General features: G+C 39.2%; 1 protein-coding gene across 1 annotated transcript in view; it reads left to right on the forward strand.

Moving 5' to 3' along the window:
* The window catches only part of PKP2 (plakophilin 2), a 44,446-nt gene extending 29,884 nt beyond the window's left edge, over positions 1-14,562 (forward strand). The window contains exons 7-13 of the mRNA XM_071551166.1: positions 3,767-3,884; positions 5,338-5,499; positions 6,367-6,540; positions 7,139-7,292; positions 9,171-9,360; positions 10,392-10,479; positions 11,989-14,562. Coding sequence (XP_071407267.1) covers positions 3,767-3,884; positions 5,338-5,499; positions 6,367-6,540; positions 7,139-7,292; positions 9,171-9,360; positions 10,392-10,479; positions 11,989-12,057 — 955 coding nt within the window. The 3' untranslated portion in view covers positions 12,058-14,562. The remainder of the gene's footprint in view (positions 1-3,766; positions 3,885-5,337; positions 5,500-6,366; positions 6,541-7,138; positions 7,293-9,170; positions 9,361-10,391; positions 10,480-11,988) is intronic.
* Positions 14,563-23,604: the final 9,042 nt, after the last annotated feature.

Genomic DNA, 23,604 nt, shown 5'->3' on the forward strand with positions numbered 1-23,604 from the left:
GAAGCCAAAGCTCTCACCATGTGTTGAAAAGCTTAATGGCAGCTCAAACTTGTAATGGAGGCTTCTAAGAGAGAATGTAAAACAAATAACTGATGATAACAAGTCTTTGAACTGAGGCTTCTTGCATAGCATTGCCATTCCTTGAGGTTTATTTCCATCCATTCTTATCTCCTATTGCCTTCTCTTCAGTTTATCTGCTCCCCTAATTCCTGAAAGGAATTTTGTTATTTCCAACAAGCAGCTTGCAGCTTGGCACTTCTAGTTACTAAGTAGATCCTGGATACCTTTCCCTCCTTGATGAATTTTTGAACTGTGTAAGTCATGCAAAGAATAGAATTTCCTAAGCTACTTCAGGAAATTGTTGTCTGGTAATTGAATGAGTCCCGGGAGCAAAATCCCTCTTCTTATCAGTTATGTGGATCATTCACAGCAGTTCAAAAACCTTTTCCAACAGTCCGTGTATGACTCACTGTTGGCTTAAGGGGAGTATCCCTTTCATTTGGTGCCATTTGCAAGCTCATTGAACATATATTATCATCATTCCATTTCTTTCAAAGTCATGCTTGATTTTGCTATGTCACATTTCTTTTTATTTACTTTGCATCACTGGATCAAATAATATTTCCCAACAGGGAATTAGCTGATCCTCCCCAAATGCCACAGGAACATGGGCAAATAGCTATTTTGATTACAGATACAGTTGCACCATGCATGTATGCAAGAGAGAATAGAAGCAGTGAATGCAAGATAAGATAAATGAGGCACGTAGATAGATAAAGTGCATCCACATTAGCATGTGGTATGGTTTGAGCATGTCACCAGAATTAACACATTTAAGCATGCCAGAAGTCAGAGATTTTTAGTAGTTAAATTATGCCAAAATATAAGTTCTGAGTCTTTTAAAGGAGAGCATCCCAGCAAGCAGCAATCTCCCTAAGGCTGCATTCTCCTCTTGCTGCACTCTCCCAACCCTTCAATACAAATTCAGAGTTGAAATATCAGAAATGGGGTAGCTGAAGAGCTTTTCCATGAGAAGACTTTTGATTTTTACTCCAGCTGGTCCTTTTTTCATGCATTATTCATATCAGAGTACTTCTGGTACACAGCAGACTTGAAGATTTCTAGGTAGCCCTGAAGTCTCCCCGCAGCAGTTGCCATGAGTCATAATACTGGGCCAGTCCAGATGTGGCAATTGTCCATGCACTGAGTATTTCAGGACCTCCAGGAACTCTACTACAATAAAGTCCAGCTCCTGAGCTCAGAGGGAGGCATTCCAGTTGTCAGGAACCTCAAATCTTGGGAAGCCAAGATGAAGTCATTTTTGAAATTTTCTAAGCAAAATGTTGCCATTGTTTTAAAAAAAATAATTTAAATTTCTGTGACACTTCTCAGAAACATTTATTTTTTTCCCCAATCTAATAGTATTTTTCTTTCCTGAGATTTCTCAAGCTTCAATTGACAAACAAATTGAAGCTGTCAAATGAGATTTTGCCTGAAATGCTCTTCTCTGACACTATTTAGAGTAAGGTGGTTACAGCTGTGTTTGGGTGAGTAGGAGAGCAGGAACTCTTCCCTTCCCAGTCCACGTTGTTGTGATAAGGAAACAGGGAAAGGTGTAGTGGCCATGTGTGTACAGACATGCACACAGACACAGACTGATATCTATTATTGGATGAACAGTTCAATATCAACTTCTTAATGAAACAGTGTCTGGTAATTAATTACCTTTGCACAACAAGAAAGTGCCCCGAGCTCAGGATTTCTCTGCCTCCTGAGCTATAAAAGCTATTTGCACCACTATATTCATACTAAGACAGCAAGGGGATGGCCTGTCTTTGCACAAGAATTCAACATGATTAGCTGTAAAAAATTCAGGGGGTTTTACAATGATGTACAGGGACAAAATGAAATATTGAATCAGCTGAAGTGTCTTTGGCGAGGGAAATTCTACACTTATCTTTAATAGTATTTATAGTCTGTGTGCCTCAGAAGCTATTTTTGCTATGTGCTAGAAGGCTGTAACATGTACATTTCTGTCAGCATAACCATAAACATGTGAAAGGATGACATGCCTTGAATATGACATATATAGGTAAAACTAAGTTCTAAAGTAATTTCTATAGTAGGCCATATTGAGGAATCTGAATATTGATTCTGCAATACATAATTTCATGAGAGAATAAATGACTTCATAAACAGACTCATTGTTAACATCATGACCTAAAGTAAAATTGTAATTACAGTGTTTTAGTATTTAATTGAACATGTCTTTTCCAGGGGAATAAAAAAACAGTGGAAGTGAAATGACAATGTATAAAGTGCTGCATTCATTTAATAGTCATAAGCCACAGGAAAGTTTAAAGCTGCACCTTACTGGCTTTGTCATTAATAACATAATAAACACTGTAATTTCTAGTGGGTAAAGTAAGCATGCAAAATAAGCAACCTGAAGCTATCTAAACGAACATGTTCCTCTCTGGTTTTGATGAATGCTAAGGTTGGGTTATATTTAATGTTATTTCAAACAAAGAAGCTGGAATGTGCAGTCTTTTGGCCAGCAGAGCTGCAGGAGGCCAGAATAATGAGGCCTTGATTTATAATTCCAGCATTCCATAATTCAGACCTTGTTGAGTTGTAAAAAATAATTATACCCCAAAATTGTAAGTGTTGTTACTTCCCTGGAAATCAGTATCTTATTTAGAGCCAAGCTTCAGGCAGCAAGTGTGTGTTTGGTTTTTCAAGAGTTTTTAAATCACTTTTGTAATTCATTTTCAAGTTGTACTTGGGTTGCTACAAAGCACAGAAAATGTTACTTGAAAGCCAGACAAACAGTGCCTTCCTTTGGGTCTGGAGGAAGCCGAAAACCTGCAGAGCAATGTCTGAGCTGCTGGGGTAGAACAGCATGAGGAATCTGCGGAAGACATCTGGCATTTCCATGTCAGACTGAACAGCTTCTATTGGCTTCAGCTTTCATTTGCTGAGATGCCAGCAGCTTCTCTGGGAAGCTGGGAGTCAGCTAAGCACGGTGTATTTTTTTCCTCTTTCCTGTGTCACACTGCTGCTCTGGCAGAGATGGCAGTGGCAGCTGCCTCACCATTCATCCCCACACGCCCTTGCCCAGCAGTGGGACCAGGCTGCTGCTCCAAACTACCAGTTTGGCTGCATTAACATCCCCTCCTGCCCAACAGCATTTCCTTTTGTAGCGCTTCCAGAAGCACCTGAATTGCCATGTGAATGTGGCCCTGGAACTGACATCGGTTATCTTTGCGTGTTAACATAGAGATGTTGGTAAAACTTTCAGAAGTTTATAGGTCTTCTTGGTTTGGTGTAGGTAAATGCTAACAGACATTTGTGTGCATGGAAATTTTTACGGTTATCTTTCTTCTGTTATTTTGACATAGGCACAATCCTAAATATTAAAAATACAACTAAAAATGGAATCATGGAAAAAAAGTTCAAGTTTTTTTCTCCAGGTTTCTTTAAAAAAGATTAATTCAACTTTGAGATGAAAATTTGAGTCGGGTCTTACCTTATCAGTCCATACACAATGCTTTGTTTTCCTGTAGTATTTATTTTTGTCTGGGAATGTGCTGAAGTGAAAGTTTCACTTAGAAGAGGCTCAGATTGTCTTACAGCTCTGAAGAAAGGAAGCAGTCAACCTTAACTTCAGTATATTTAAGATTTAGCTGGAAAAGTTTGTCAGAGGAGCACAAGAAAATATCTTTGGACTGAATCTCTTCTCACCAACATATTCCTTCCTGCACAGAAACATGAGCTCTGCCGGCCCAGAAGGAAGGAAAAAGATGAGAGAATGCAATGGTTTGATTGATTCTCTTGTGTATTATATCCAAGGAGCTATTGCAGACCATGAGCCCAATGACAAGGTACGCTTTGAGATGAAAGGTGTTTTCTTAGGGGAAATTGCTAAGTGAACATTTTTTGTTGTTGTTTAGAAACTCATGTTCAGAAACAGTTGTGATGTAATTGCCAAACGTGTTTCCAGGACTTTTAACACTGACATCAAAAGTGAAAGTCCAGTAAGAAGCTTTTTGAAGTATTTATGCTGCAATCTAAAAGAATAGTACCTTAGCACTGGGAAAACATTTTCAGAATCAGCAGACAAAGGTAGAAACTTCTGTCTTTTTTTAAGAAGTGAGATAAAGCCACAGCTTTCAGAGATACTAAAAGACAAAAGAATCAGATGTTACCTTTTTAGTTGCCTCAGGGAGCTAGCTAGCTAGAAGCATGAAAAATTAATCTGGTTGCTCACCTGGATATTTAATGCTATGTACTCCTTAGGAAATGAAGAACCTAAATCCCTTTGGGTGACAGTGTAATTAAGGAGCTTGCATCATTTAGAATGGAATTAATTTTCCGAAGTTTTTTTAGAAGTTATTCTTGCTGCCTAAGCCAGTAACTACAAGGACATTGATGCTTTCAGATTCCAATTTATCTCACTGTTGTCCTTCCACCACTGACTGCAGATGAACCCTCTGAGCATGGCTTAGACTAGATGCTTTTCTCTTAGCTGGGTGAACGTGGGTGAGAGGACCAGCTGCCACTTGTGACAAAGTTATCTGTAGCCTTCAAGGCACTTCTAGGTGCCTGCTATAACTTGTGCCATGTAGAGGTAATTACTGCACATTTACAGCTCTATTCTAGGATTAGTTACTTGCAGACAGTGCCATTAGCTTCAGGGAGAATCCAGCACATTATTGTGCCAATAGTTGTTTTCTGTCTTAAAACTACTCATTCCTTTTTTACTTTCAAAAGAGGAGATGGTAATGAAGCTATTTGCCATAGACTCATCACTCAGAAATTGTAGACCTGACCCTAGCCACGTTCATAAAGGAACATCTTATTTTTAAAAGCATTCTACCACAGGAAAAAAAAGCTTCCTCTTTAGGAAAGATAGAAAGCTTTCCTTTTGCTGTTGCTACAGTAAGGTTTGTACATGATCATCCTTGCTCTTAAGATCTAAAACATTTGTTGGCACACTTCTGGTCTGTGTCAAATAGCACTCGCCCAAACAATTCCCAGGCACAATTCAGGAATTATAATGTCCCAGGACCATTTCCAGCAGGCATGCACCCCACTCAGAACACAAGCCCTATGTGCCAGCTGGCCTCAGTGTTCAGGAACATCCCAGGGCATGTTTAATTTATCAGTGTAAATGCAGTCTTGTGGATCACTGGCATGAAGCCTAGCTGTTCTATGAGGCATTAGAAGCTTTGCAGTTAGTTGTTGAAGATCCAAAAATGAAAGCTCTTTCCATGTCTATACATGTCCCTTCAGTGCATGCCAAATCTTTAGATTTCTATTCTTTTGTTATTTTAGGCCACAGAAAACTGTGTGTGCATTCTTCACAATCTTTCCTACCAGCTAGAGACAGAGCTCCCTGAGAGCTATACCCAGAGCATATACATGCAAAGAAGAAATATTTCTAGCTATGATAAAACACCAGGTTGTTTTGGAACACGGAGCAGAAAAGTAAAAGAGGTAAAGTGCATGTTTAGTTACATCTTATTGGGTTAATCAGTTGTAGCAACCTCTGGAGAATAAGACTGTAACCTACTTAAATATGTTATTGATGTGTCAGGTAGCATGACACTTGGCCCAAAAATGCAATTTTATTGATAGTTGTTCTTGACACTAGTTATCTCTTTCAGCTGCTGCTGCTGACACTGACATAGCAATTCACTGTGTCATTAGCTGAGGAATACTGCAACTGAGTTTCACCCCCTCTGATGGATCTAAGTTATATCTGTACCATGTACAGCAATTATGCAAGTTCCCTACCAAAGAGAGGGTGTTGTGATGGTTTTTTCACCAGTGAAACCAGCACAAAATGACTTGCACCTTCCATGACTTGCTGGGTTTGGGCAGTCTCAGGGCCTCCTTTCAATTCCATGTGGCACAGATCACTAATATTCTGACAACTGGGAATTGTTGGAGGGAAACAGTACTAGGAATGGCAAAAGCAAAATAAAAAGATTGGTAACCCTCCCCATCTATTGGTTTTGCTGGAGTGTATTCTACCTTCTCCTACTCCATCCACAGTACAACTAGCTGTCGATTTCTGTTTCTCCTTGGTCTCGGCTTCTGTTTCTCCTTGGTCTCACCCTGTAACATCAGTTACTGAGAGATGAGCAGCAGCTTCCCCCCTACCCATCTCCTTTTTTTTTTTGAATGGAGTGGCTTGTATTATTAAATACTGAAATTTTCCACATTATTATTCGAGCTCACAGTTTAACAATCTGCAAATAATCTGGTCATAGAGAGTTACAAAATGTCTAGTTTAGCTTGTGATGCATTAAGTCATGTAAGGTCACTGTTTCTAAAGGTTTGATCTGTTTACATGTTTAGAAGCACCAGGACATGCCACTACCTGAGGAAAAGAGCAATCCCAAAGGTGTTGAATCACTCTGGCATTCTACGCTGATTAGGATATATCTCTCCTTAATAGCAAAGAGCACCAGAAACTACACCCAGGAAGCATCCCTGGGGGCTCTTCAGAACCTCACAGCTGGCAGTGGACCTGTAAGTCAGCATTTTTCTTGTTATTTAGTTGTTAATGTGAATGCATAGAGTTCTGGGCTGTAGTGCAACATGTAACTGCACTGAGCTCAAATAACCACTGACAGGTCACTGGCTTATTGACAGGGTCAAGGACATTGAAGAACATCGAAGGGAACTTCACAGCCAGTAACCAGTGCAGTGTTTTCTTACTTGGCAAACACAGAGCCTGCGTCTTTTCACTCTGCACGTCTCCATGTGTGGAATTCACTAATTCATTGCACAATGGGGGATGAGCAGATGTTAAAAGCACCAAAACACTCGTTTTGTGGAACACAGTCGCGTGGGCAGAGGAAGGCTCTGCCACAATAGCAGATCACTTGTGGTGAAAAAGTTAATGATTAATGACCTTGTCTGAGGAACTGGCCAAAGGACACGTGGGAGAAAGAGGGCTCAAAACTTCTTTTCTATCACCTTGCTTTTCTGTTGCAGCTCACATGTAGCTCTGAATTCAAACTATTTTGAACGTGCTTAAATTGACGCAGAGAACCTGCTGTGTGTGGTTTTTATGAGGCCATATATTGCTGGTAATGACACAGCATTGCCACATGCCCTTTAACAGATGCCGTTTTCGGTGGCCCGGACTGTTGTTCAAAAGGCAAATGGCATCCCAAGCATTCGAACTATGCTGCACGTAAATCACCCTGCAGTAAAGAAGACAGCAGTGTCACTGCTCAGGAACTTGTCTCGCAACAGCTCTCTGCAAAATGATATAGGTGAGCAAAGACTGACATTGTCTCTTGGGTGCTCTCTGCTCTCTTTATTGTGAATTTTCCTTCTTTAAAAAAAAAAAAGAAATGCGCAAAAACCCTGATCTGTGAGTTTAATAGATTTTTATACCAGATACTTGCAGTCATTTAAGAGAGTTTAAAATAAAGAGTTTTGCTTACATAGGACTTCAACCTCAAGTTTTCTCTGGATTGTGTTTTCCTCATCAGATACTTCCATTGGTGTTATTTTCAAAATATATAATGGATGTAAAATCTACAACCATTTGGAGAGGGAGTTTTAATTCTGTTTAAAATAGGGTAAAGGAAGGTGAGTGCCAAGTTCTGTGCTGCCACAGCTGCATAATGCTTTGCTAGAAATCACAGAACATCTCTGAATCTTCTAGCAAATATCATATTTTCTTCTATTAGACACAAAGCTTTAGAAGCTTTCGGCTCACACAGTTTTCCTGCAAAAAGTTTTTGAGAATGGAAGCTAGAAGATGCTATAGAAAAAATAGAGCAGTCTTTTTAAAGGATCTTATTTCTAAATAGAGGTAATTTCTATTCTATTTTCATTTCAATTTAATGTGTATTTGAATTTTATTCCTACTGATAGGATAAAATGAATTCATATAATTTGTTGTCCTTTTCTGTGTTCCCACCAAAGGGGAAAGGAGAAATGACAGGCGTACAACATTCACAGGGCAGATTAACCTCCAGAATTCTGCAGAACAGTCTCCTCAGCACTGTTTAATCCTTAGAGAACATTCCCTATTAATGAAAATATTATAACATGTTGTTGGGCTGATTTCAAAGGGGTAATCCATATGGTGTCAAAAATTACAAGTGGTAAATCCTCCAGAAATAGAAGTTCAACTGATGAGAGCTAGGGATTTCATCAGAAAAAATAATTTATGAAAGAGTGTGGAAAAAAAACAGAATAGCACAAATCTTTGGAAACAGGACCTTCATCTTGCACATCACAGTCATTTTCTTATTTTACCCATGGTAGGGAGAACTGGGGGAATTTCAGGTGAACTTTTTCTCCATGAAAAGGTATTCTTTGTGATTCACTGAAAGCATGTATGAATTCACATCAAATTCCTAAAAAGACCTTTGGCCAAAGGAAAATAATTGGAAAGGTATACTGTTTTCTAGATATGTGTCTAAATTTATCAAGCAAAATGAACCCTTGATATCAAATTGAGAGAAATTTAATGTAAAGAATCTCTAAAACTAAAATGATTGAAAAGTAGCAGAAAATTTCCCATTTTAGTTGAAAAAAGTAACATCTGTTCTAACTTGATATTTTCAAGATACTCCAAATATGTTTTCTGAAAATTGCCTTCTTTGATTTACTAATGGAGGAAAAATGGACTGTGCTGTCTGACATAATTGCTTTGACTGATACATGAACCCTGTCACACACCCACCTGGAGGAATGAAGAGTCTGGTCAAAGCGATGAGGTGTTTCTTGAATAGGGATGAACTTCAGAATATGATGTTATTCTTAAATAAAAAGCTTACACTCTGTTTCAGAATGTTGTGCTCCAGTCACTCTTTCTCAGTTTGCTGTATATCACTACACCCCTGATGACCTGTAGGACTCAGAGGGTTCCCTGGCAAGTGGCAACCTGCTGCAGGCACATGCCTAGTGACCTCACTACAGTACACCAGGCATTATGTATTGTGTATGAGACAAATGATTTAGTGTGGATGCAGCTTAACCTAAATTGCGGGGATGTAATGCAGATATGAAACCATGATTCTGTTGTGAGAGCACACAGCACCCTGACAGGGGAGAATGGGAGGAACAAGGTAAGACTGCTACCTAAATCTGCCCCTGTTAGTAATGAAATTATTCGTCTCTCTTCCAACTGGTAGCTAGAGAAGTTTTGCCTGATTTGGTCTCAGTACTACCTGAGTCTGTCCCAGGGTCTGACATTGCCTGTGAAACCACAGCGTCCATCTGCTACACCCTGTACAACCTGACGCAGAGCAGTTCGCACAATGCACGGCTCCTCCTGAGTGCTGATGGCCTGCCAAAGATTATTGCCATCAGCATGAATGACAGGTAAGATGGTCAAGAAGTCTTACCCTCTCCCTTGTTTTCCCTGGCAAAAAAAATGGCAACCTCTGCCACCTGGGGAGGAAAGACACTTCATCTCAAGGTCCAGGATAGTTTAAACAAGTGAAATGAATAGAATTGCACATATTGGGAAATACAGAAAAATCTCTTACAAGGAATGTTCTATCTGTCCACAGATACATTCATCATGGTCCAGCATTTTAAATTACTCAGCAGAAGATAACTGCACAATGTTATCTATATTGTGATATATAGAGTGACTGACCATCAGGTCTTATCTGTACCCAGAAAATTTCTGTCTTCTCTGTTCATTGTAACACAGTTCTGATAGTCTTTAGCAGTGAAGTGCAGGGATACATTCTATAAAACTTATAGAACTGTACTTAAAAATAGTTTATAAAGTAGCATTTTAGAGAATAGATTAAAAAATTAATCATTCTTTAATATTCTTTAAATTCTTTAAATTAATCATTCTTTCATCATTTTTAATATAATTCCTTGCATATTAAATCACATGTAATCAATATTTGCTTAAAAGATATATAATGCTTTATGAAAATGAATAATTATTCTGTTTGTCTTCCTCTCTTTTTACAAAATGAAAGAGGAAATTAACCCCAGTAAAGGAGGCCTCATGAGGCCCTGAGTAGTTTAAAGCATGTCTACCTAACCAGAGATTTTACTTACTGGAAAGATTCTTTTGAATGCTTGTTATGCTGAGTGTCTTTTCCTCAACTGAAAGTGAATAGTATGATAGCTGCTCTAAGATACCAAGTACTACAAAGTACTTGATTTCAGCCTAATTTTAAAGAATGAGGGAGGCATATTTCATTTGTTTCAGTAATCAGGACAGCATGAAACATGCTACAATACCTAAAGAATAGTGAAGCAGCATTTAGGAGTTAAGAGAGACAGAACAAATTCTACGAGGTTACATTTGCTGAAGTCTGTACATGCACGGTGATTATGACGTGGGAATTTAAATATGTTTTATGATTCTTTTTACAAAATTGCAGTAACATGTTCAGCAAAGCTAGCAGGGCTGCTTCAGTCCTCCTCTACTCCTTGTGGTCACATACAGATCTCCACAATGCTTACAAAAAGGTAAGATCTGGGGTAGAACAAAGACACGTAAAATCTGTCCTTTCAGACCTAGAACTCTCTCATTTGTCCTCTGGGGCCCTTAGCACTTCTGCACATTTAAAAATCAGCCTATGACAGGATTTCAAGTGGTCTCTGAATTTGGTTTTACTATGACTTATACTGCCTAAGTAATGCATGGCCTTAATTTTTGCTCATCTACATTCATGTTCCCTCCCTCTGTGGTTTTATATCCACTGGCAAAGTTTATGAACATGCAGCTGCTGCCTGACAGAATTGTCAGATGGTGGGAAATGATGCGTAGTAGGTGACCATCCACCACTGACTTAACCAGCTTGGCATGGAAGATCTAACGTGCCAGCAAAAGCAAAGGCAGGGCGAGGCAGCTTCCTGCTTAAAAACCAGAGCAGTTTTGTTCTCCTTATTTACATGTTCTGGTAGCCCAAGAGTAGAAAAAAGCTTGGGCCTGGGAAAGGTGTTGGCAAATATTTACTGCCATAGACAAATGGCCAGCATGAGTCAGATAATAAACCGGTTTCTTTCTTTCTTTCTCTCTTTTTTTTTTTTTTTTGTAAGCTCTGTGACTGTTTTTTCAACACACAGCTGAGTTAGCTTCAACCTACCTGCCTTCACCCTGCATTTCAAACTGTTTTTACTCCTCATTTGTTTGGTATTCAGAATTTGTCACTTAAAATTCCCTATAACCTAAAACTATTCCATGTTCTTGAGGTAGCCTTTAGCATTTATTGGTCAGCTGTTTCTTTTTGTAGACTTTTGTGTTGAAATTTGCTCCAAAAAAGTTATTTAGCATAGTATGCTTTAACAGTGTAGCATCACACTCAGTAGTATATTCCTCACAAACCACAAATCTGTGTTCAAGAATAAGGGTACTGTACCCATATAAATTCTTCCCTAGATTTTGTTGTCTCTGTTTTTTTGCAACTGCATTCCTGACTTCACAGGAATTTTCTGAAGTCGCTGGTATGCCTATAAGACATATTTATCAGATCTGAGTTTCAAAAAAATCTGGTTACTCGCTATTCCTGTGCAAATCAGGTCCCCTGGAGACACCAGGTACAGCACTGAAAACTGCAGACCACCTAATGCCTAGATGTTTTTGAAAAGTCAGTCCGATAAGGAACAAATTACTCGATCAAGTGAGATGGATAAAGTCCTGAGTCATTTTGGCGTTGCCCTGTACTGTTTGTTCTGATAGGATTAATCTCAGCTGATATTAGTCACTTAAGATCTAAGAGCCTGTAGAGCTGAGCTAGAACAGACTCCCAGCACAGTCAGTGGAGAAAGTTAAGCAATTCCAATTATTCATTTCCCCTCTCTTAGACTAAATGGACCACTCCTTGGAAGATGCCTGTTCTGTCTCTGTGACTGTAGAGGACTCTGCCTAGCCTCCTATTATGGCTCTGTATCTTGCTTTTAGACAGCTGAACCCACCCTTCGCTTGCAGAATCAGCACTGAAAATAATGAATTATTCTGTTTCTTTCATTCCAAAGGCTGACTTTAAGAAGACAGATTTCATCAACACCCGGACCACAAAAGCCTACAACTCGTTAAGAGATTGAATCAGAGCATAACACCACTGAAGGCAAATGAGATCACACATCAGTTAATGTAACTATCTTCACACAATTGGTGTTGCCATTGTGAACAAGGAGGTATCTCAGAAAAAAAAAAGACACTATGATTTTATATAAAGACTTGAGTGACCACAGAGAACCTTTGTTGAGTTTTTAATCCTAATCACCTTGTTATCACTGTATATATCCATATAAGAATAACCAAAGATGGATTCTTCGGAATGTCTGAGGTGAAGTTTCATCCAGGTTTTTACCACTAGTCAGAGCTCCAGATGACTGCCTTTGATCTATACAGAGAAGTTTGAAATGCTGATTGACAGCAAATTCTTTTCAGACTGTTTTATATGAATAGTTTTCTACAGCGGATAAGCATCAGTGCACTGCTCAGGACTTAGTAGTCTTTCACTCTTTTCTTTTTTATTCACCCAAGCTAAATAAGAATCTCCAGACTCCATGAGTATGCACAAGAAGCTGCATTATAAAAGCACCAATGAAGTTAAAATTACTATTTTTGTATTGCTTGTACTCATGAGCTCACTGGTTCTTAAGCCTGTCCTTTGAGATTTCATCAGCAACAGCAACAAAAATGATTTTACATAGATTTTATCATCGCTTGCTCCTCTCATCCTCCCTCACGTGGATGTTGCATTTTGTAACTGTCCAGAAAGGGTTTTAACTAGAACCACTAGGTTTAAGGCACTGTTACAAACACTTTAAGCTAAACTCAGACCCATCATTCTTTACTAGTTGGTGGAGGAGTTATTTGCAGATGATTCAGTGATTGTTTTAAGAAAGTGGCAATTTCACAATAATTGTGTTGATAATCTGTATACAGTAAAGGGAGTGGAATCTTGCCTTTGTTTTTGAAGTGATAGACACAGACACAAGTGGTTATCTCAGTGCTGCTTAAAGAATGCTGATCCTGCTTCATATTCTCTTACATGAAATAATCACCCTCCCTACAGCAATTACATGCAATATCATGACTTTAGGACTATGTCTGCACATGTGGGAATAGGTAACAGGAGGAAACAAAGTTCCTAAGCACCTAAAGGCTGTTGCCATGATATGATGCTCAGAGAGGGTAAAGAAGCACTAAAAAACCTCATCTGCACTTTCAGTAAATCATATTTATCTCAAAAAAACCCCCAGTAGTTAAATTGTCCATTAAACCACTAGGAAATTCATATATTAAATATATATATATAAATATATAATAGTGTGTGGATTGGGTTATCAGCTGACATGATGTGGCATTACTGTTCTGAAATAGGGGAGGTGAACCACCATTATGGCAATGAAGATTTTGTTGTACATATTTACAAGCCTTGCTGCTCCAACAGAGCCCATCCTGTACCCTCATTCTGAACTGCTGGCACAGAACTATTGCAGCTGTTCTTATCCAGAATATAATCCTTTGATGCAGAGGAGGTCATAAAGCCTCTTCATTTCAGCATTTCTGCCTCAAGGTCTAGCTCCTACCAGAAACTTAAAACCAGCAGATTGTGACTTTACACTGTATCCAAGCATATTTCTCAATATCATGGAGCTAAATTCTACTGGGGGGTTGCACATAGTTCTCAGAGGAGTCCCAGAAAGTCCCACACGTGCACACAGAACAGAATGTGCCCTGGGGAGGTAAGCAAACAACTGTGCTTTGCCATCACTGATCATTTTCATAGGTCTGTTAGTCCTCCACATTTGCTTTGAATAACTCAAATCAAATGCATTCCAGTAGGAGGTTTTAAAAATACTATTTTTTTAGGAGGTCATATTCAAAATACTACTGGTCCAAAAACAACATAAGGGAAGGGAACTTACAGCAGCTCATGTTGAGAAGATTGTTTTTATAACTTTTTAAAATGTGATAGAAAACAGACAATTAAAACATAACTTTTTCTTCTAACTTGTTAACGCAAGTAACACTGATGTGCCATAACTGAATAAACACCAGGAAATGTGGCCAAGTCCACCTTTACTTCCCCAAAAAAAAAGTGGTAGGCAAAATTAATATGCAGAGAGTAAACTTGAATACAGGGTATCATGAATGAAGAATTGCATTGTTAAAATCAGAAACGGTGCTTTTAGAAATACTCAAACATGGATTTAGTTTTGTGAAACTCACACAGTATTTAAAAAACAAAACAAACAATGCCACCTACTTTTAAATACTCCGTTTAGTATAATTATCTCCCAAAAAGATGGTCTTATTAAGGAGAGGTAAACTTTCAGCGTTGTTTCTATGGATTCAGTGATTTTAAAGGTCTTTTTCAACCTAGCTGATTCTCTGATTTTATGATAGTGTCCCTTTAAAATCAAAGCAGGGTTCCAAAGTCACAAAGCATCTCAGACCTGGCAACAACATGAGAAATAGAGACACGCCTTATTACAACTGATCTCCTACTTTTATGCAATTGAACACATTTCAGGAGGACTCCAAAGAAAACAAAGCATGTTAGTCAGAGAAATAATAAAGTGCTCTCTCTAATACAAAAAATCTGTCTTTGGGTTTTTTGTTATTAGTGTACCTACTTGCTGGGATTAAGCAAATGTCTTTTCAAGCCTTAGCTCTTCCTTTAAAAGGGTAAATGAATTTTTAAATTAAAACTAGGTATGGAGACTTAGGCTTTTGTACAACAGGACACTGTTACTGGAGACAAGCTGTGTTGGCATCAGAAGTCTCCTGCAAACAATTTGTTTTTACTTGAAAAATACATTGCCCCTTGCTTTGTTGAGTATTGTTGACCTGTCTAACAACCCAGCATCTTCTGTTTTCTCCTCCCTTTAATTGGTATTTGGCAGTAAACTTCACCGTGGGCCACTCAAAATTAGTTAGAATCATCCTCACCATAGTCTTGGACTTGGGAAATAAAACATTCCCACTTGCTCTTTTCCTGAGTGGAGATTTGAAACTTTAAATTTAACCATACTGAGAAGCACCCAAAGTCTTTGGCTGAACAAGGAACTGACCCCAGGTTCTCTTGACTTGTCCTCTTTACCACAACCCAGTACAACCATCTTTTCACTGAATTGTTTTAGTAGAAACTCATAAACAGTATGGATAGTTTTGTGGTATATACCAGAGAATATAGACATTCATTGACTGCCAAAGATCTACTGTCACTGCTTCCAAGTATTAGTGCTTTTTCTTCTCTTGCACTTCCTAAATAGAATTAAACTATGTAAAATATTTGATTATATTCTGCATAAACATGGGGTTTAGATTACTTGGCTTTTTTGTGAGGTTTTCCTTTTGAGTAGGAACATGCTATCTAGTAAGAAAGGTTCAGTCTTCTCTCCTGGGCCCATAGAAAACTGCAGGTGAGGTGAACTGGCATGATCATAAGTGATGGTACGAGAACTCCAACCCTTTCACTGGCCACTGCTTAGCCTGTCAGCTCATCCTCAGAAGGCAATCCCTAAAGCCGATGGTAGTCAGGCTGCCTTTTTGCAGATTGATGTTTCCTAAGTTATTTCAACTCCAGCAGCTGCTCTTCCATTTTTTTACTTTAATTGCTACTGATTAAACCCTCAGTTTACACTCTTGGTTCATACTCTAGACCCATCCCATAGGAAAGCTAACATGACCTTAAGGCATCACCTGATATGATACAAAGATCTGAAAACAGCGGCAGAAATCAGACTGGAGGAAATGAATGTTTGAGCTCAAGGTCACAGTGCATCAAGGACAAGCCCTGAAGAATCAGGTATCATATCAGGTATTAGTACAACCATGTGAGCTACACATGATATATTGTTCTAGGTGTTGCACAGCACGTGCCCATAAAGGTGATTTGCTCAGATACGCCAAAGAAAAAGGGCTTTAGTGCAGACAATGTACACAGATCAGGGTTTTGCCATTCTCTACAGTCATACTTTAAATATTTTAATAGGTTTTCATATGAAGGGGGAATAAACTAATTTTATCTTATTTCACATGTTCAGTACTAAAAATACACACATTAAACATATTGTAAGCTCAGCATCAGAAATTAGAGTTTGCTTGCATCTTTTCTTCAGCTGTATCTTCCATTGCTGTGTCCATTCTGACTGTAAGTAATTCAAGCTTAGGAACTTAACATTTGCTTAAAATTTTTTCAATTATTCAGCCTAAGCTCCATTCCATTATTTGTATCTTATTATTCTTAGTCATCACACCAGCCTAAATATCCACAGATAAAAAGAAGAGAAAGCAGGCATGTGAGCAGCTACAATTTAGAGCCAATACTGCAAACACCCACAAGGCTTCAAGGGCTTCTCCACATGCCCATGCCCTTGGTCACAGTGTAGGCAGCACCATGACCATGAAAGGGAACAGGGACACCAGATGCAAATACAGTGCTCATCACCAGGCTCTTTCTGCCATGCTCACCACATACGCCCTCTGAAATTGCTCAAGACCCTCTCTTACCCATGCCAGCTTTTTGCAGTCTCTAAACTGTTAGCTATAGGACTATGAGTCAAACTGCCACTGCTCACACCTTGAAAGATGCTGGCCTCAAAAGTCCCCAGCCTGCTCTCGCTGTCTTGGGGTTCAGAAGGACACCACTGCTGCCTTGATTACACTTAGACATTGGGATCTCCTGTAACTTAAGAGATTTAAGGTCTTGGTCAGTTCTAGAGAAATTGAGTTGTTTGACCTTCAAAAATATGTCTATCTTTACACCAGAAATTGAAATAGCCAAGTCTGATCCACCAGGCAAACACAAAAAAATAATGAAGAGTGAAAGGGGCTTTTTTAGTTGCTGCCAAGGAGGGTAAAATCTTTCATAAAGTTCAGAAACTTTCTGAAGCCTATGAAGGTTGTAATAGGCCCCAGCCAGAATAGCTGTGTTTGGCTTGGAATAACAACAAAATTAATCAGTAATACTGTAATATCACTGTTGAACTCTGCCTGGAAAGCACACTGTGCCTCAGGATACATGAGTACACTTGAGTTTTAACTCAAAACTTTAGACATTGGACATGTGTTCAAGTTGAAAGCCCACACAACTTTTTTAAGCCTGGAAGACCTCAGATTTGGAATGCAAGATGAACAATTTATAATTGAGATTAAAACAGAGTTTTTAGGGGAAAAAAAAGCTGTTAAGTAAAAGTGAGGAAACAGTATAAAGAGGAAACAGGCTTTTTCATCATCAGATTTCCCCTTTATAATAAAAATGTTGCTTGGCAGCATAGTTGGGGCAGGCTGTGTGGTGCGTTTGTGCTGTGGTTACCTTTGTGTTGCACTGCAGTGACAACACTGGCAACACGTAGCGAGAACAATGGAGGCTTTCAAAGGCAACCCTTATCCTTGAGGAGGGACAGGGCAGCCCTGGGCTGTCTGCTCTCTGTCTGCATGTTGGATTAGGTGTGTCATCCGGCTCCTGCTTCGTGCTTAAAGTGAAAGGTGGGATTACAAGAATTTGATTACATGTTTTTGAATTTTAAAATAGGCATTTTAAGAAGTTTCTCCTTTTCCGATGCTAGAAAGAAAGCTGCTCTAACCATATGATATATACAGTCTTGAAATACTATTTTATTGATAGGATAGTATTTGTTATTTTAAAAGTATGTGGACAAAGATTAGAGTTTTTAAAACAAACGAGAAATGGGTCTAATGATATGCATGCTGATATAATGTACAAAGCAATATTTTCAAGCAGAATTGTTGTAGGGTTTTTTTGGTTTGGTTTTTTGGGGTTTTTTAATGGTATTATTACTTGACCAGAAAATTACTAAAATCCTAGAAGTCAAAAACTGGTGCTGTGTATATCAATAATATTCTTGTAAGTGTTACTACAGAAGTTTTGGCACAGTTTAAATGACACAAAGAGATGGAGGAAAAACTGTCTTCTGGTGTGAAAGGCTGGAGCAGAGGCGTTCAAAAGAAGTTTGAGTCCAAAGTGATTCATTGAGGAGTGGTAAGGAAAGCTGGAACATGTGGAGGAGGGAAGGGACCTGGCTTCTCACTGAACAGGATCAGGCTGCAAATACTGCCTTGACAAAAAAAATATGAAGTGAGTAAACTCTGAAAGTGAGAAAGACCAAGCAAGTGCTATAGAAAAGAAAGGACAATTATCAGAAGCTCTGAAATTCACTTGTTGGAAAGCAAGACCATCTGAATGCCAGTGGAGGTACACTGCCAGTAACTCCAGCAAGGAGCACTCATCTCAGGAGACCTTCACTTCAAACCTTGACAGGGCACATATAGCTCTCTTTCCAGTTTGTACGTGAAGCGAATGAGAAGCTGGAGTGGACATTTCCAAGGTGTAAGGTCTGGGCATTGCTGAGGTCATTTGTTTTGCAGGTTTCTGAGGTCCTGCACACTGAGAAGGGGGAAGTCAGCACCAATCTGGAACTTGGCTCTTGCACAGCCACATCTGTGAGCCAGTAGCCTGATTAGTGCTGTGCCTTCTGAATACACACCATGGATTACCCACCCATGAAGGGCATCTTTCCTGATTACATCAGTTTTTTTCTACTGTTACGAAGAGAGGTGGACAAATTCACCATTACCTCAGAGTTGTAATTAAATTATGTGGGGTTAATTATGGATAATACATAGGTCACAATGAATTCTATAATCTATAATATGCTTACCAATAAAATCAGAGATGTTTAGTGCAAGTGAAAGGCATGGATCTGTATTTTACAGGCAACCTCAAGTTCACATCTACTGCAGTGGCTACAGATATATGTTTGTTAAACAGGCATTAAAAAAAAAGAAAAAAGAGAGAAAGAGCGTAAGAATCTGAGGTAGCCTGATCTAAGATGGTGTTTATATGTAGATTTAAAAGTTTGACCCCACTTTTTGTATTTTTCAATGGAAAAGGGCCTTCAAAGCCTACTGTCCTGACTCAGAATAACAGAAAAGCAGTCTAGCACCCCCAGCCTGGTCCAATACAGCACAACACTGGAGCAGCTTTGGAGGAACATTTACTCTTTCCTAGACAAGTTTCACTGTGATTTCAGTGACAAAATGTCAGGCACATGGTGGGTGCTCTGTCACTATGTATGCCCACTTTTTCCTCAGCCAGGGAGCTTCCCAACTCATGGCAACCACCCCTGTCCCATCCCTGAGCCATCTGAGTCTTTACCTGTCTGCCTGTGGAGCAGTGGGATGGATGCCTTGGCAAGGATCATTTGAACAGATTTGGAGTGGGCACAACACAGCAGCCTGTGTTGTGCTCTGAACAGCAGAGGCAAACAGCTACTTTATACCCATCTTGTAAGCACTATGTAAAAAAATGCTTTTAGCAGCGTCAATCAAACATTGTGTCCACTGTGGTTGGCAAAAGTCTAGGAAAGTGTATGTCTGCTCTCAGGTTCTCCATTAAATCAGCAAACAGTAGTTGGCTGATTCCCACCCAGGAAAGAAAACAAAGTTAAGTAAGGTGTAACCCCGGACAATGGTCTATGATGTACCAACCACCTGCAATAGGTCTATATTTTGCTCTCTCACTGTTTCCACACCTGCAGTCTGGTGGTAGGACCTTGGCTAGAATTTTTTTCTTGGTAGACACAACCCAAAAAGTAAAATTAAAAATCAGTACAACATCCCAAGTCAGAGAAATATTTTACCACAATTCTTGTTAAACATTAAATTGCTGTTAAATGCTCATGACCCCATGGTTTGGGCAAGAAGACATCTTCCTGACTGCTAGCAGAATCAGTGGCAAGGCTTCTTTCCTTCACACCAGGCAGTCCCCAGGATGTTTAGCTCTGGCTACAAGCAAAGCCCCAGCATGACCTGCTGCCTTCACAAAAAGGACAGGAAATAACCCATAGTTTACACTGACTTGTGTTGTCCTTTAAGCAAAGGCTTCTTTATCAGAGAAGGACAGTTTGATTTTTAAATGCTTATCATTTAACAATAGCTTTTTCAGGGTAAGAAGAGGAAAGCGGCAAGGAGGAAAAGAAACAGAGGGATTCTATGAAGACCTTGCCAACATTTTTTCTCTTTCTGGGCCATAACAATAACTCTCCTCCTACATGAACCAAAACACAATTCTTCCTCTACTCACTTCCAAGATAAACTATTTTATGTTTTTTGGGAAGGCCTGTGTACAACAGGCAGGCTGAAAACTGCACACATGCTATGAAGTACAAACCATTTTTGCTCTGGCTTAGGAGACAAACTCTTAAGGTGATACCTCTCTGACAAAGCTGAGACCAGAAATAATCCAGCAGTCCCATCTCTGCTCCCATACCTAGGTTAGTTCCATCTCTTGTAAATTTAGCAGTGAAGTCAGGGTAACATACTGCTTAGCTCCAAAAAACCCAAACCCATCCCCGGAAACAGAAAAGTCAGCACAGGGTTGAGGGTAGGAAAGATCTCAAAAAAAAAGGATGTTTCAAGTGTGACATGATGATTTTTCTAGCAAAAATGAAGTGAAATGCATCTCTTTGGGCCCCTTTTCATTACAACAGTAGCTGTGTTGATACAATGATAGCTCACAGGTCTACAAGGCCTGCAGAGGTGGGGAGGGTTAAGGCTGTAGCAGTACAGGGGAGCTCCATGTGCACACACAAAGACACACACTGGTGTTTTGCAGAACCTCTAAGTACAAAGAACTGAATCCTTGGGCTGGGGTGAGAGGGAATTTAAGAACATGGACACTGTAAAGGATGGAAACCCCTAAAATAAGAGAGAGATTTTTCTTGGTTGTAAGAGGTTTCAGAGGCTCTCAGGATTGCTCTCCTCCTTGCCATTTCACTGGAAAGAGATATATCAGGAGATACAGTCTTGCTCACTGAAACTTCATTCACATGCAAGATAATTCCTGAAAGGACAAGGGACTGATAGCAAATGTCTTATGCTTATTTATTGTTCCCTAAAGAGCTTTGATGGGAAGCATCTTCAGTAATACTCTTCTAGTTGTTGGAATCCTCTAATTGTCCCAACGTACCTCTCAGAAACTGTACCAGAATGGTTTGTGGAAACACCCCAGCTCCAACATTTCTGAATAAAGTATTTAAAAGCCTTGCATGCTCTTATTTCCTCTTGATAACAGGTCACTTGCCTGTCACTGGCTTGAGCCTATTGCTGAATTTAGCAGACTATCCCCCCTACTGCATCACTTGCCATCTCCTTCCTGCTGTGACATTTCCAAACCTGTGAACCCTTCCCTGTATACCTCTGACCCTTGTAACTTGCAGGTAAGGAGATACATCATCTTTCTCACTAGGTGTGTGTATTTGTCTGGTAACTGTGTCAACTATAGAGTCTGGAGTGTTTTTTTTAAATCTGCTTATATGTGACACCTGTCCCCATAAACAGCTTTCTGCTCTAAGGGATTTTGATGGTGCCGGTGTGAAAGCTGAGCTTTTAGTTTGGTATAAACAATGATATTGGAAAACCTCAGGTTGTAAAAGAAATATTAAATCAATGCACCTTGGATTTACAAGTTCTGTTAAAGGCTTTCTGTAACTGAAGCTGTAACTTGGGATTTTTTCCCCCAGCAATATATCAGCACATGATTTAGACTGTTTAAAAATCCTTCATGCTCATTGACTTGTAGTTTTTAAATGCTTGTCAGGGATGTAAAGCAACCTACAAATGCTTGAAACTAAGCCTCACAGATCACAGAAAGAAACTAGTTACAGTAGTGACAGGTGATAAAGCAAGGGGCAACAGCATCATGCTGAGGTGTGGGAGATTCAGGTCAGGCATTAGGAAAAAATTCTTACCAGGTCAGGGATGTCCTTCTACAAATGGCCACCCAGAGTGGTCAGAGATGCTCCATCATTACCACTTTTGAAGACTTGGCTAGGAAAAACCAGCCTGATAGCTTGGTATTTCCTATTCTGCACACAGTGCAAATGGTGACATCTCCGGTGCAGGCAAGACAGTTGCTGCCAGCAGATGACAGTTCAATGGCACTGCTCTGTTTGCTCTCCTTCAGTACAGTACAATCTCTACAGGATTTTAAAAACTTCTTGTCATAAAGAGAAAGCATAAAAAACCAGTTTAGGCCCATGGAGATGGAAAGGGAAAATCTTCAAGTTAACTTTCATTGGAGACTGGGAAATATTTTCCAGTTGAAGGCAAACTCATCCACTAGCAGGAAATGCAAACTCCATGTGGCCCTGCCTGACTACAAAAAGCAGACAGAGTAACATTTGTTCCAACTAACATTAGCATTATCTGGGCTTGGCCGATGACACCAGAACAAGATATTTATTTGATCCCTTTCTAATTCCCCAGCACAAAGCTTAGTTTCACAAGTTTTGAATGATTCTGTGCTTCCATGTTGCTGTTGTTCTAATCAAGCCAACAGTTCTGCCTCCAAAAACTCATAAAAACCAATACATGTTGAGGGAAAAAAAAAAAAGACTTTCCTGAAGTGGGTCTTAAAATCAGCAGTAGAAAAGAGCTTCTCCATATCTATTTTCAGAATCTACTGTATTTTTGCTTGAGCTTTGATTTTTCATAAAGCTGACAGCTTCTTTTACCATACTTTTATCCTTTTGTGCTGTTCTTTCAATAGAGCTCTCACATTACAGCTGTAATAGTCACCATCAATCCATCAGTCAGACCAGGCCAGCTCTGGAAATTCCTTTTATCAACTCACTGATCAGGAGCTTGTGTGAGAGCCCCACATGAAGCAGCAGTCCAATCTCTTAAAGGACTTTGAGTCTTGCCTAGCTGATGAATGAGCAACCCAATCAACTGTGAAAAACATCTCAGATAAGGAGGAAACTTGACCTTGTTCGTTAGCTGTTTCCCCCAGCAATAATCCAGATGAATTCAAATCCTGAGCCTTCAGTGCAAATATTTGCATAATGGAGAACTTGTTTTTCTCATTAAAGTTACCGTGTTAGTGTTAACAACCATGTTCAATACGTAAAAGTAGTAGAAGTTATCATTAGCTAAAGTGCTAGGTCTTCAATGACAGATTCATTTTGGTTTATGGGTCTTCATTTTTTTTTTTATTTTTCCTAAAGATAGACTGGGGGAAAGAGGATAAGGATAATAATGTACTGTAGGAGTCTTCGTGGTTTGAGACTTTGATGCTTCTTTTGTAATTAATACAATAACTTAGAGATCAGTTTTATTTTGCTGCTTTTTTTTTTTCAACAGCCAGGTTTAGAGATGCTAATTCACCTGGAACCTGAGTATAAACAAGCAATGTGTTGAAGAAGTGTCCATGGAGACTGAGACCACATTTTAAACATATTTAGAGACTTACTTCCTACTCAGGTAAGACCTGGGCCTGTGAATAAAGTTTGTACTGATCTGTCACTTAGTAAATGCTGAACAAAGTGAAAGGAAGGAACAGATGATATAATTCAGGAGGGAAGAGCCCAAAAATACGTGAAAGAACTTCATGCTGAAATAATTTACTTGTTATACCCTCAAGGAAAAATGCTGCACTAATTGGCTATTCTGCCAGCAGTAAAAAAGTTAGAGATAGTTAGTTCACAAGATAAATCCTGTGTTACCTTTTTAGTAGATGTAAATATTAAGGAGTATCTACTAAAAGCTCCATGCCCCAGCAATGATGGTATTTTGACCAGCCTCCATTGTAGTTCTATGAAAATCTATAA

The sequence above is a fragment of the Pithys albifrons genome, chromosome 3, assembly GCF_047495875.1.
Source record: "Pithys albifrons albifrons isolate INPA30051 chromosome 3, PitAlb_v1, whole genome shotgun sequence".
Lineage (NCBI taxonomy): Eukaryota > Metazoa > Chordata > Aves > Passeriformes > Thamnophilidae > Pithys > Pithys albifrons.